The sequence below is a fragment of the Ammospiza nelsoni genome, chromosome 5, assembly GCF_027579445.1.
Source record: "Ammospiza nelsoni isolate bAmmNel1 chromosome 5, bAmmNel1.pri, whole genome shotgun sequence".
In the NCBI taxonomy this organism is placed as follows: Eukaryota; Metazoa; Chordata; class Aves; order Passeriformes; family Passerellidae; genus Ammospiza; species Ammospiza nelsoni.
This window is the reverse complement of record NC_080637.1, coordinates 64,477,928-64,490,342: the sequence shown is the minus strand read 5'-3', so window position 1 is coordinate 64,490,342 and position 12,415 is coordinate 64,477,928. Positions and strand designations below refer to the sequence as shown.

Below are 12,415 nucleotides of genomic sequence, written 5' to 3'. Positions count from 1 at the left end.
AGGCTGTGCCTGGCTGGGCAAATCCCTGCTCCCTCTACATGCCCAGAAATCACCAGCATTGTCTATGCACCATGTTTTCATAGCCAGTCTGGGGCTGAGGTCAGGACCTGTTTGAGCTGGGTTTTATTTACCAAATGTGGCCTCATTTGGTAACAACATTTAAAAACATGTAAGATCAGAACAGTCCTTGTTGGTGAAAACATACCCATTAATTTTCCTATCTTTGGACAAATTGTAAGTGGATGAGAGTCTGTAATGTCCCAGGTGATATTGAACCTGAGAGACATTCAGGAATTGCTGTCCTGGACCAGCCAAGCAGTCCATCAAGTTCAGCACCTTTTCCCTGAGACAAGCAGATTAACCTGTGCTTTGAAGCCAACAGCTTTAGCATTTGCCTAAGTATGTCACACACAGGTTTGGATGCTCCTGTGTCCCCATTTGTGCTCCACCCACCAGCCATAGGGCCAGGGCACCACTTCAGTGCCCAGGCCACACATGGTGAGTCCTGCAGACATCTCTGACAACCCCAAGCCACACATGGTGAGTCCTGCAGACATCTCTGACGACCTCTTCCTCCTTTCCTTCTGGCAAGGAGTGGGTTTGGTTTATATTTGAAGCTCCTGTGTCATGCCAGCTTTGATGGATGTGGAATTAGCACAAACCCCCCAGGCTATGGGATGGCCCAGGGTGAAAGAAAGGAAGAAGGAACTCTCACACAGCAAAGACTGGGACATCTTCCCCCGTTCTGCAGCTGAGGAGAGTGAGGCTGATGTGGTGACCTGGAGCCACACTGCAGCAGAATGCAATGCCAAGAAGTAAAACTGGTTCCTGTAGCAGCCCACTCCTCTAGTTTTCTCCTCTGCTCTTCTCCAAGACTTCTCCAACACTTTTCCATATCTCCTCTTGTGTCTCCCCCTGCAGGGAGGCAGGCTGGGATCAGAAACATCAGCAGCCTTGGAAAGCAGATAAGGTTCTCCATCATAAAGAAGGCAGCAGTGCAGAATTACAATGACCAGAAACATGTTTTAGTAAAATATGAGACTTTCATGCCTAGAGCTGAACCCTGAGAGTTGCCATAGCTAAATAAAAGAGGGACAGGAAACAAGTTCAAATGCTGTTCCTGCTGTCATCTGCACGCTTGCCCTCCATCTCTGGCCTGGACTTCCCCAGTGGTCCAGCTGAAGGCAGGTCCATTTCTTTCCAAGATTTAGTGATGGTTAATCTCGGGATCACTCTCAAAACGAAGCAGGGATGAGCCGGGAGCAGGTTTTGCTCCCTCTGCTGTACGTACTCCTCCAGTGCCATCCCAACCCGCTTTGGAGCCCTCAATCACCTCCACCAGCCCTGCGTGGCACTCCCTGACACATTTAAAATGTATCCTCAGCTTCATGTTGCAAACAGGATGCTAATGGGGCGTGAGACAGCTCTCCTGTAGTTCCAGGCATTTTTCAGGGGAAGGAGAAAAATCATGCAAAACGCTGAAGATGCCTTGCAAACAAAGATGGCCCAGAGGAGCCTGGGGCTCGCATCCTCGGCAGCAAAGCCATGGGCATCCTGCTCCATCGGCCGGGCAGCATTGATGTGCCCTGACTGCTTTTGTGTGCCAGCCTAGCACCCGCAGCACCCCGAGACAAGGGCCAGGCTGGCTGGAACGCCTGGCTCGCACTGAAATCCCCCAGGAAAAGTTACCTCTCGCCTCGTCCTCGAGGCATCAGTGGGAGTAGCCGGGTGTTGAGCCCTGCTGCGACCAAGTGCCGCGGTGGGAGAGCTCTGGGAGGCACCAGCAGCAGCGAGAGGCAGCGTTTGGGGGGATCAGCAGGCACAAAGGGAGTTACATCTTCACCGGTCCAGTCCCAGACTGCTCATCTGCAAGGAGCTCCAGGCAGGCAGATCCAGACGGCTGCTAATGCAGGATCACAGCCCGAGGTTTGGTTTCCACCTTTGCCAGAGGCTTTGCATGAGTCTCAGCTTCCTTTGCCTGCGCAGTGGGTACCTGGTGGCTGACCTTCCTTTGTAAAGCTCCTGCCAGGCAAAGGGGGTTCCTGTGCCTGCACCTACAGCTTTCCTCTGTGCACCGACAAAAAATGATGGTCGTCGGGTTGGTGCTCCTACAGCAAGAGCTCAACCGGAGAGAAGGATGATTTAAAATTAAAAAAAACGGGGGGGTTGGGGGGGGGGGGGAGGGAAGAGAGGGAGGGGAAGAATAGGCTGTCAATCTCAGTTAGTAAACACTTCTTTGATGTGGTTCCTATTAAAAACAAAACAAAACAAAACAAAAACACAACCTGACTCCTAAAAGCAACAACGTATGTTTATTTTAAATGCATCCGCTAAATATTTACACTGCAAGTAAGCTAAACGAAAAAAAAAAAAAAAAAAGATAAATTGGAACTTTTGTCAGTGAACCAGATTGTGAAATGCCTTGAGGGAACAGAAGATTTATTTGGGGAGAGGGGGAGAGGTAGGAATTTTCCACGCTATTGTAAAGCATGAGCACAAATTATACGATCCCCACAGCCAGCGAGTTGCAAAGCTTCAATCAGCTGCCTTTTTATTTTTTTCCTTTCCTCTCTTTTCTATAAAGAGGAGGGGGGGAAGACAGAAGTGTTTCACCAACTTCTGTTGACTGTTCCTTTTTTCTCCTGATTGAAATGTGTTGTTAAACAAGATCCCACATAATCTCAGCAGAGGGTTTCTCTCGCTCGCTCCCGCTCCTTCTGGGAAGCCGCGATCGGTGCCATCGGCGCTTGATTATTTGCAAACTCCCTTCTCTGCTTTTTTTTTTTTTTTCCTCCTTTTTTTTCTTCCTCCTTTCCGTCTCGGTCTCCGTCTCCCTCTCTCTCCCTCCGTCTCTCTCTCCCTTCCTCTCACCCCCAGCGCAACTTTTGCAGGCGCCCCGGTACACGCAGCCATGCCGCGCTGAGAGCGGGGGCACGGCGCCAGCCCCCCTCCTTCCCTCCCTCCCTCCCTCTCCTTTCCTCCCTCCCTCTCTCCTTCCCTCCCTCCCTCTCTCCCTCCCTCCCTCCCCAGCGCCGCCGTCCCGAGCCGGGGGGGCCCCGCCGCCCGCCGCCCCTGCCCGGCCCCGCGCCTCGCCCCGGCCCCGGCCCGGCCCGGCCCGGCCCGGCGCCGCCGCCCCCCGCCCGCTCGCCCGCCCGCCCCGGCCGCGTCGGAGGGCCGGCAGCGGGGCTGGATGTGCCCGGCTCCCCCCGCGCTGAGGTGGGCAGCGATGCAGAAGGCAGGCGGCAGCTTCGCCTCCGCCGAGAGACACCCGCTCAAGATGGCAGATGTGTGTTGAGTTTGGGGGGCTGCGATCTCGCGTCGTTCGTGGCGGCGTTGCCATGAATAACAGGCGTCCTTGCACCGATGGCCCCCATGTACGAAGGTAAGCCCCGGCCCGGCCCGCCCCGCCGGCACCCCTGGCCCGGCCGCAGCGGGGGACGGAGGGAGGGAGGGAGGGGGGAGCAGGGGGTCCCCGCCGCTCGCCGTGGCCCCGGCCGGTGTTGCGGGAGGCGGGGGACACCATCGCCCTCCCCGGCGCCCGGCGGGAGCGGGGCGAGGCGCGGGTCGCCCCCCGGCGCTGCCGGTGCCCGGCCCCGCGGTCCCGGGCGCTCGGTCCCCGGCGGGGGGCGGTGGGTGAAGTCCGTGCCGGTGCCGAGCAGAACAATGAGGTGGACGGAGCTCGCCTTGCGCCTCCGTGTGTGTGTGTGTCTCTGTGTGTGTGTGTGCCTGCTGCCTGCCTGCCCCTCGCCGCAGTTCGCTTTCCCAGGACCGGCTACCCCTCTCCGCTCGCCGGTTTCCCGGGAGTTCCCCCCGCCGTGGCTCCTTTCCGAGGCGCGGGGACTCCGCGGGCAGCGGCGGCGGGGAACGGGTACGGGGCTGCTGGAGCCTGCTGTCAGCTCCCCTGGCTTCTGCTTCAGTCCAGCCCGGGCTGTAGCGAGAAGCCCAAGTACCCCAACTTAGTTTCTTTCAGGGTAGAAAAATCACAATAATCATATATATATATATATATACATTTATATATGTGTGTGTGTATATATACGTCTGTGTGCACTAGATCGATGTGTAGTACAGGGTGTCTATTAAAAAAGAAAAATTCAGAGATGTATCGAGGTTAATTTAAATCCCCTCGCGACGCATTTACCCTTCCCCGTCACCCCTCCCGGCTCGGCGCTGCCCGGGCAGCGTTACATAAAGCGGAGGGACATCCCCCGGCGGCCGCGCCATCCCGCCCGGGGCCGCTCGCTCCGTGGCTGCGGAGACCCGGGCGCGGAGGGGCGCGGGGGGGGCGCCACGGGGACACGGCACTTTGCTCCCCATGGCGAGGCCGGTAAAACTTATCTGAGGAGGAAATCGAGCCCGGGCTGCGGCGCCCGCGCGGAGGGCCCTCGGCGGGCGGTGTAAAGTTACCGGTGGCCCGGCGGGTTATTTCTGGGCAGCCCCGGGCTCACCCGCTGTTCCGAGTCCGGACCCCGCCGGAGGCGGGCAGACAAAGAGGAGCATTTTCGTTCGCGCACGCAGCACGGCCGGCTCTCCCCGCGCTGGCCGCGGCCGGGCTCGGTGCCGCCGTGCGCGGGGCCGGCGGGGAGCGGGGCCCGCGGCGGGGCCGGTGCCGGTGCCGGCGGAGGGGCCGCGGCGGGCCCGGGGTGCCGGTCGAGGCCAGCCCGCGGCGGCGCCCTCTGGCGGCCGCGTCTCGCCGCCGAGCGGCCCCGGCCTCGGCCCCGGCCCCGTCCGGGCAGCCCCCCCTCCGCTCCCCGCCCCGCGCCCGGGCCGCCCCCGGCGCGCCCCCGGCGCCTCCCCGGCAGCGGGGCCCCGCCGCGGGAGGGGGGAGCCCGCCAGCACCCGTGACGGCGCGGAGCTCGCAGCCCCGGCGCGTACCTGCCCGGCGCCCGCCCGACGGTCCCCGGGGCCGCGCCTGACCCCCCCGCGGTGTGACCGGGCCGGCGAGGCTCGGCCGGCACCGCACCGGAGCCCCCCAGCCCCTCCCGGGCGGGCGCCGCCGGCCGGGGGGCTCATGCGGCGATGGCTCTGAAGTTCGCTCCTCGCCGGGCCGCATCCGGCGGCGGTGCGGGGCCGTGCGGGCGGTGCGGGGCCCCTCGGAGAGCGGCTGCGCCCGGCGGGTCCGCACAGCCGGGGCGGAGCGGCCGCGGGGCCTGCGGTCAGCCCGGCCGCGCTCCCCTTCCTTCCCGGCGCGCCGCAGTGGGCGAGCGCCGGCACGGCCGCCTCCCCGGAGCCGGGCAGGGCAGCGCAGGGGAGGGGAGGGAAGAGGAGAGGAGAGGAGAGGAGAGGAGAGGAGAGGAGAGGAGAGGAGAAGAGGCCTCAGCCACCGCCGGGGCGAGCAGGGCGCCGGCTTCTTCCTGAGGAGGGGGCGGCGGTGCTGCACCGGAGCTTGCGGTGGAAGTTTAGCGGTTCCTTAGAGCATCCTAACTTGAGCGGCGCCCCTGCTTCTGCCTGACTGGAAAAGAGAGCAGATGGGGGAAAATGCCCTGAAAGTGACCCGTAGAAACAAATTTCCCGCAGCAGATACGGAACGGTCTGCGGCCAGGCTGTGCAGCATGCCTTAAGCCTCAAAATAGGTGAATATCCTGAATGGCAGGAGCCGGAGATAGCGTAAAGGCTGACAGAAATTGTTTTATCTCTGTTGTGTTGCTGTATGCTTGCGGGTTAAATTACTGCTGAATGGCTTCGAGGGAGGTGGAGGAGGGGTTAATGATTGTTTTTCGCCTCCTAGTTGCCATGAGAGGTCCTTAGAATTCCCTGCAATATCGCAGTGCATAGATAAAAACTTACTTATCGCAGAGGATGCAATTTCCTCCTTGGAGGGAGGCAAGGACTGCCATTCTCCCTTGCGAGCCTCACCTTTGTGTGCACAAGCAGTTCGGTCTGTAGCCCTCCTCTGGAGCATCAGGTAGAGTCAGGGCACCGAGGAGAGCACCGGAACCGAGCATAGGAGCCGAGGGCTCGGATCGGCGCTGCGAAGGGCAGGCGCAGCTCTCGGGTGGCACACATGCACGCCCACCGCCAGCACCGCAAGGCAGGCGAGGGAAGGTGAAACCGTATCCCCGCCGTACCGATTTCAGAACATAGGCTCTTTGACAGAAAAAGCACCCTGGGAGGAAATGTGACACCTCAAAGGCCTTATGAAGTGGTTCCAGTAGAAACTGAAGTGAGTGGTAACACAGAGCACAGGCGGAAAGTCACCCAGCGTTCTTGACGTGCAGGTGAGGGTGGTGTGTGCTTGTGCAGAGCAGCTGGCTTAAATACCATTTCTGGGAAGCAGAATGGTGCCTCACCTGATATTAATAGGCGAGGCATGATAAATAAGTGACTATCTGGTGTGAAATCCTCTCCCACACACACTGAGCCAGGAGAATTTTCCCATTTGTTTTAAATAGTTTGGAGGTTTTGCTCTTACCTTCTCCTCTCCTAGGTTTTTCCTCTTTTTTTTTTTTTTAATTTTTTTTCCTGGTGGTGGAGAGCTTAGTAGCAAAATGAAGGATATAAAAATAAAACGAGTGAAACAAAACAGAAGTAACACTGCTGCGCAATGTTTGACCTGGTTTTTAGTTTCGTTTGTGAGCTGTACAAGGAAATGAGTTGAGTTTCAAAGCAAACCTCATCAGGTGTAATCCTACATGGCCTCTGCTCCAGACTTGGGGCAAGCTGGTGGCTGCCATCCTTTCTGAGCACCAGAGATGTGGCTTCATCAGGAGTGGCTTGGTACAGAGGAGCTGAATGGCTTGAGCCAGGCAAGAATCTGGTTCTGTGGCCCCTCTTCTGGGCAGTTTTATTCTCACCTTTGCACTCGCCTTGTGATGTTTCCTATTGTGCAAAGAACAGATCCAGGCTCTATGGTCCAGGGGAGACCCCAGTTTAAGAGGGGGTATGCCAGACAGCACAGGCTGTGGGTGGATTTTGCTTAGGATGGGTGTCTCCAGCGATTTCCTTGGCGTCTGGTACCTGGCATCCTTCACAATTGCATAAAGAGAGGTATTTATATGTATTAACCTTTATTTTCTAAACAGTGATTACCTCTGTTTTGGTTTCGTTCCTCTTCGCTTAGCTCCTTACTTATTCTTGACAACTTTGTTGCAATTCAGGGTGTATTTTTAGCAGCCACATCGGTAGTTTTCTATGTGGGTGGCTCCTGGAATTAATCTGGGTAATATTTGTAAATTGCACCTCGCCACCGGTGCGGCTGCTGGAGCTGAGCACAGGCAGGGACCTGCCTGCACGCTATCCCTGTCACACGTGGGGCCGGGAAAGCCGGAAAATCTGACCCCGTCCTCCTTGTGGATCAGATCCCATTTAATGCCAGAAACAGGCCAGCCCTGCTGGGCTTCGAATGCATCCTTAAATCTCACCAAAGCACACAAAACTTGCTCATCAGGGAGGTGGCCCCAGTGAGGCGGAGTAAAGGTCTTTACCCCAAAGTTCATGCAGGGAGATAACTCAGAGACGCTTCCTGTTTATGAAATAATAACCAGAGCTAAAGCTGTGTCAGTGCTGGGACTAAAAGCCTGAGTTTTTATTTGCTCAGGATATGGCTATAGCCAGGATAACAGGAAGCCCCCTCCAGTTAAAATTATTGTTCTTATCATGCTGCTGTGTCTAGTAATTAAACAAGTTTGCGGTGTAATGAGTGAAAAATGCTGGTTTATTTTCAGAAGGGGAAAGAGCATTGCTGGGACTAGGGGCTGGGGTGAGCAGACTAAGAGGCAAGCTCAGTTACTCACCACAGTCATCAGCCCTTGGACTCTGTGCAGTGCATTCCTCTTCATGGCTGTGACAGGTGGGGAAGACTCACTTTGCTTCATTTGGACACCTCAGCTGGCCTGGGAAGTGAAATAATTTTCATTTTTTTATCACTAGTTTTCCCCATTGTTATTTACTGCCCAGCTTTACGTGGTGCTGTGAGACCACTGGATCTGGTTCCATTCAAAGGGGATAAGAGTTGCCTGTGCTTGATGTTCAGTGTAGGTTCTTCTACTGGTGGGGAACAGCCTAGAGACCTCCTGTGAGGCTTTTGAACTTAAGCTCAGCCCTGGGAAGTTAGACTGTGTATTTGGAGATGAGTAATGGACTTGGGTGGCTAAATGAATAAGGCCTGATTTTGGCCACATCACAGCAGTGGTGCATAAAAACATGTGAATATTTGGTCAGGAGGACAGTTGGGAAGTCAAATCATGACAGCATTGGTGACCTGGGCCGGGAAGTAAATCCCTGTCCTGATTGTGGACCTCACCAGGTGGGTCCCCGGTGATGGTGTTAGAGCTGTCCTGCCAGATGGTGAGGTCAGGGAAGGACAGTCACCTTCTGCTCACACCAGACTAAGACACCATTATGAGGCAGATGAGACAGCTTCTTCTAGCTGCAGGACTCAGGGCAACTGTGATGGTGCTGCCCATGGGCAAGACCCCTGAGAAGAGTTTGCCAAGGCATTCAGTGTTTGGCTTACAGCTGTTAGGGTGTCCCCATCCCTGTGGCTGTAGTGAACAGGTAGGCTAAGAATGGCTTGTTGGGTTTTTTTTTTTTTTAAGGTTCTACGCTTTTCCTCTCTGATCCCAATTTAAGAAGATATTTTCAGGTCTGTGCCTAAATTTAAGCTCACAGGCAGTGCTGCTGACTTCATTAGGATTGTTTATGCCTTTAAAGCTGGCGGCATGCTGGAGTACCTTTCTGACTCATGGCCTCTATAGCCTAATCACTCCATTTATAAAATGAGGTTGTTTCCTCACCCTTACTAGGAAATCTCTGCCCTCTGAATGTGAAATATTATTTATAGGTCTTTCTCTTACTTTTGGAAGGATAACTGGTCAATAACAAGAAGGGAGAATTAAACATTGTTTAGAGAAAAGGTTGTTTCTTGAGCTGTTTACGTACCCTAATGTGGACCAAGGTAATTAACTGGAAGCCTTCTCTTTTGAAACTATTTCTCCTAGCAGTACAGAATTCACCTTTTATTTTGAAAATAAACACAGATGATAATTTCACTCCAGACATGGCATTTAGCAATTTGTTTGTCATAGAGGAAGAGTAGAGGCATGTTACTGCTACCCCTCATTTACAGCATGGAGTGCCCCTGATTACTGCCTCATTTGGCCATACCAGCAAACTGAGGTCCATCCTCAGGAAAGCACAAGTGCCTTTATTGTGGGACCACTCCTGAATTCAGGTATCCTTCAGAATTGGGTAATTTTGATGGCAAAACCACTTCTACTCAGACTTGCTCACACACGTGAGTGGAGGAGCAGCCTCTGTCTCTGTAGGCCGGCAAAGGCATTTCCACATCTCAGAGTACCTGGGAAAATCCACAGTCAGGACTAAATTAAAAAGCTATCTGTGCCATTAGGATTTGTTTATGGAATGGAAGTAACAATAAGCTGTAACAGTGTGTATTTATACAATGCTGTATATGTTCAAGGTGCTGTATGAAGAGTGGCTGTCTGATCAGGTCACTGACTGAATGATGCCAAAGAACAGTCTTTTGCTTACTCACAGGACATGTGCAGAATAGCCAAAGGGAAGCATCTTCAAGAAATGAACCCCTTGAGCTGCTCCTGAGCTAGATTCTGATCCAGATCAGCAACAGTGTCAGTGAAACCAAGGGAGCTACACAAGGTGAAGCAGGGCTGGCACGTGATGAGCCTTAGCCTCTCTGTGTCGTGTCCTGGAGCAAGAGGGAGTTTTATCCAGGGTGAGGAATGCCATAGTTTGCTCCCTTGGTTTTCTTCAGCATCGCCACTGAGTGGGACATACATTTGGAGAAGCTGAAGCTCACTCTATTTACACATTGTTCTCTGTCCTGCTCACCTTCCAGGGCCTGTGCTGACGTCTGTCTCTGGAGGGACAAAATAACAGCAGTCATATCCAGCTCCTTCCCTGAAAAGTGGGAAAGGTCATCCCACAAGGCATTGGTATTTGCCAGACATACTTGGGAAACCATGAAGGGCAGCTGCCTTCTCTGTTCTTTAGAGATTTCAATCCATAAAGGTGCTAGCAAGACCTGGAACAATGGTGTTACCAGTGGCAGAACCCTGCAGGCTAACATCTCCCTTGGTGCCAAAGGCTGACTGGTTGGGCTCTGGACTATGCTGAAATGCCAAAGAAACCTACCTCTCACCAAAATCATTTAAATCATAGGAAATGGGAAAAGGAAAGATTTTTTAAAAGCAGAATATCAAATGCCTGTCCAGCATGTTCTTTAACAAGCTTGCCCAGCATATTCCCCATGTATGGACAGTCCACAGTATGTCCAGACTGTCATTGTTGCCCTATGCTTTGTCACTTAAAGGATTTTACCCCCTCTGTAACTCCTCTCTGCTTTGCTTGCTCTGATTCATTGTCCTTTGAGCTGTGGGTGAGAAAAACTATTCCTTGTCTTTGTCATGTCCCTCCTTTGTGTTCCCTAGGCTAAATCATATTTTGAACACATTCTTCAGTTCTTTCTCTTGTATCTTTTCCCCTTCAGCTCTGGCCATTCTCCTGGTTCTCTGTGCTCCCTTCAGCTGGTCCGTCTCTCTCTTGAGTGGCACTGCTAGAGCACAGTGCTGTATTTGGGTGCTGTGCTGGCCAAGGAGAGCAGAAGTGTTCCTTTATGTCTGTTATAGTCAGTGCTCCTGTTTGGTTTAACTTTTGCATTATAATATTGTTCATCTCTGTGCAGCTTGTGGTGTGCTGTGGCTCACAGATCCTGTCAAAGAAGTCTGATGCCTCATGAACCATTTTCTTTTGTGTGTGTGGAGGTAGACTTTCCTACCTAAGTGTGTAATTTTTGATCTGTCCCATTTGAATGTCATCCTGTACCCTTCAGTTTGTCGTGATTGTTTTCAGATTATCTAATTCCCCCGATTTTGCAATCCTGCTTGATGTCACCTGCCAATTTAAAAAGCACAGTCTCTGTTTATTCACCAATCTAAGCTTTGTTGTCAATTCTGCAGTCCCAAATATAAAGTACAGAAGAGAAGAAATGGTTTCATATAATCCAGAAAGAGACCCTTGCCCACAAAATATAAAAGAAACTGGAAAACACACACAACACTTGGCATTGTTTTCATGCCTATTCTTTTACTCTACTTTGGTGCTTTTAAGGTGTTCCTAATAACAGTTGTATTTTCTGTGCCAAGCAAATGCAGAGCCTTATTGTACTAGGCATGACATTGATGTGAAGGGGTAGATAGTTATCACCCCAAAGGGTTTGCATTTCATATAGATGCAGGAGGGTGCATCACACAAATTGCTGGGACACTTTCAGGAGAAGAAATCAGAATGTGTGGGTTTTCCACAACATTTGTGCAGAGGTTGCTCTGGGAAAGGAAAGGGTGGGCTGAAGATTGAGAAGGAGTAAGTCAGTAGGTCAGGAAAAGGAGGAGAGAGACGTGGGGAGCAAAGATGAAGGCAAGTGACTGTAACAGAATAGAGGAAGATGATCCCTGGGATCTTCAGGGGCTGAGGCTGTCACAGCCAAGGATGGCAGGAACAGAAAATTGAGTGAAATGCTGAAGCTCCCATCTTGGACTGTTTATGCAGTTGCCCCTACTGACTTCAGTCTCTCCCACTCTCTTCAGACTTCAGTCTCTCCCAGTTTTTTTCCCCTGGAGTTGTCTCTAACATCTTTGGAAGAGAAGGTGAGCGAGGACAGGAGACACTACCTGTACCCTAATGCTCACAGGCAGAATAGAGAATCTGTCTGGGGATTCCCCATCTGGAGCTGACACCAGAGGCAAAATTGATGCTGTGGCATTCACTTAAAATCTCTTATCCTGCTCACCATCTGATGGGATAGAGATTTTCTGAAACACCAGCAGTTCTCATTGATCTGAGACCCTTGTGGTTTCCTCCTTCTCTGCCATTGTTCTTCCCATGACAGTTGTGTCTATGTAGGACAAATTTGATGTGCCATCCTCCTTCCTCCAAAATTCATGTTGAATTTTCCCTCAGCTGAGGGAAAATTTAAGGACATATGTGACTGCCCCACCCTCTCTGTCATCATGTCTGCTCTACTCTCACCATCAGTCAGGGTGGCCAGAAAAAGTTACAAGCATGGAGACCCAGTCATCAGCACCTGAGCTCATGGGTCAGAACCACATGTGCATCCTCCTGCACATGGGTGTGCATGGCACATCTCAAGCCTGTGAGGCTCAGCACACTGTTCTCTAGTAGCATGTCAGGTGTGTCAGTATGCTTGCCAGTGAGTCTCTAAGGTTGTGGTCCTTCTCTTGGGTCAAGAGAGCAAGAAGAGCTCTTTTTTTGCTTATAGTTAGGGTCAGGTTGTTTGTTTGCTCCTGGATGTGATCCAGTGGATTCAGCACAGAGAGGAAGCAGCAGAGAGGAAGCAGTCCAGGAGGTTCCTGGAGTGTGTGGAAGATAACTTCCTGACACAGCTGGTGGGTGAGCAAGGCCAAAGGAAGGCTCCCTG

At 53.0% G+C, this 12,415-nt stretch overlaps 1 protein-coding gene across 2 annotated transcripts in view; it reads left to right on the top strand.

Annotated features, from left to right (window-relative positions):
• The first annotated feature begins 3,135 nt into the window (after positions 1-3,135).
• Positions 3,136-12,415, top strand: part of HIPK2 (homeodomain interacting protein kinase 2) — a 127,142-nt gene continuing 117,862 nt past the window's right edge. For both annotated transcript variants that reach the window (XM_059473107.1, XM_059473106.1), the window contains exon 1: positions 3,136-3,382. In XM_059473107.1, coding sequence (XP_059329090.1) covers positions 3,364-3,382 — 19 coding nt within the window. In that variant the 5' untranslated portion in view covers positions 3,136-3,363. The remainder of the gene's footprint in view (positions 3,383-12,415) is intronic.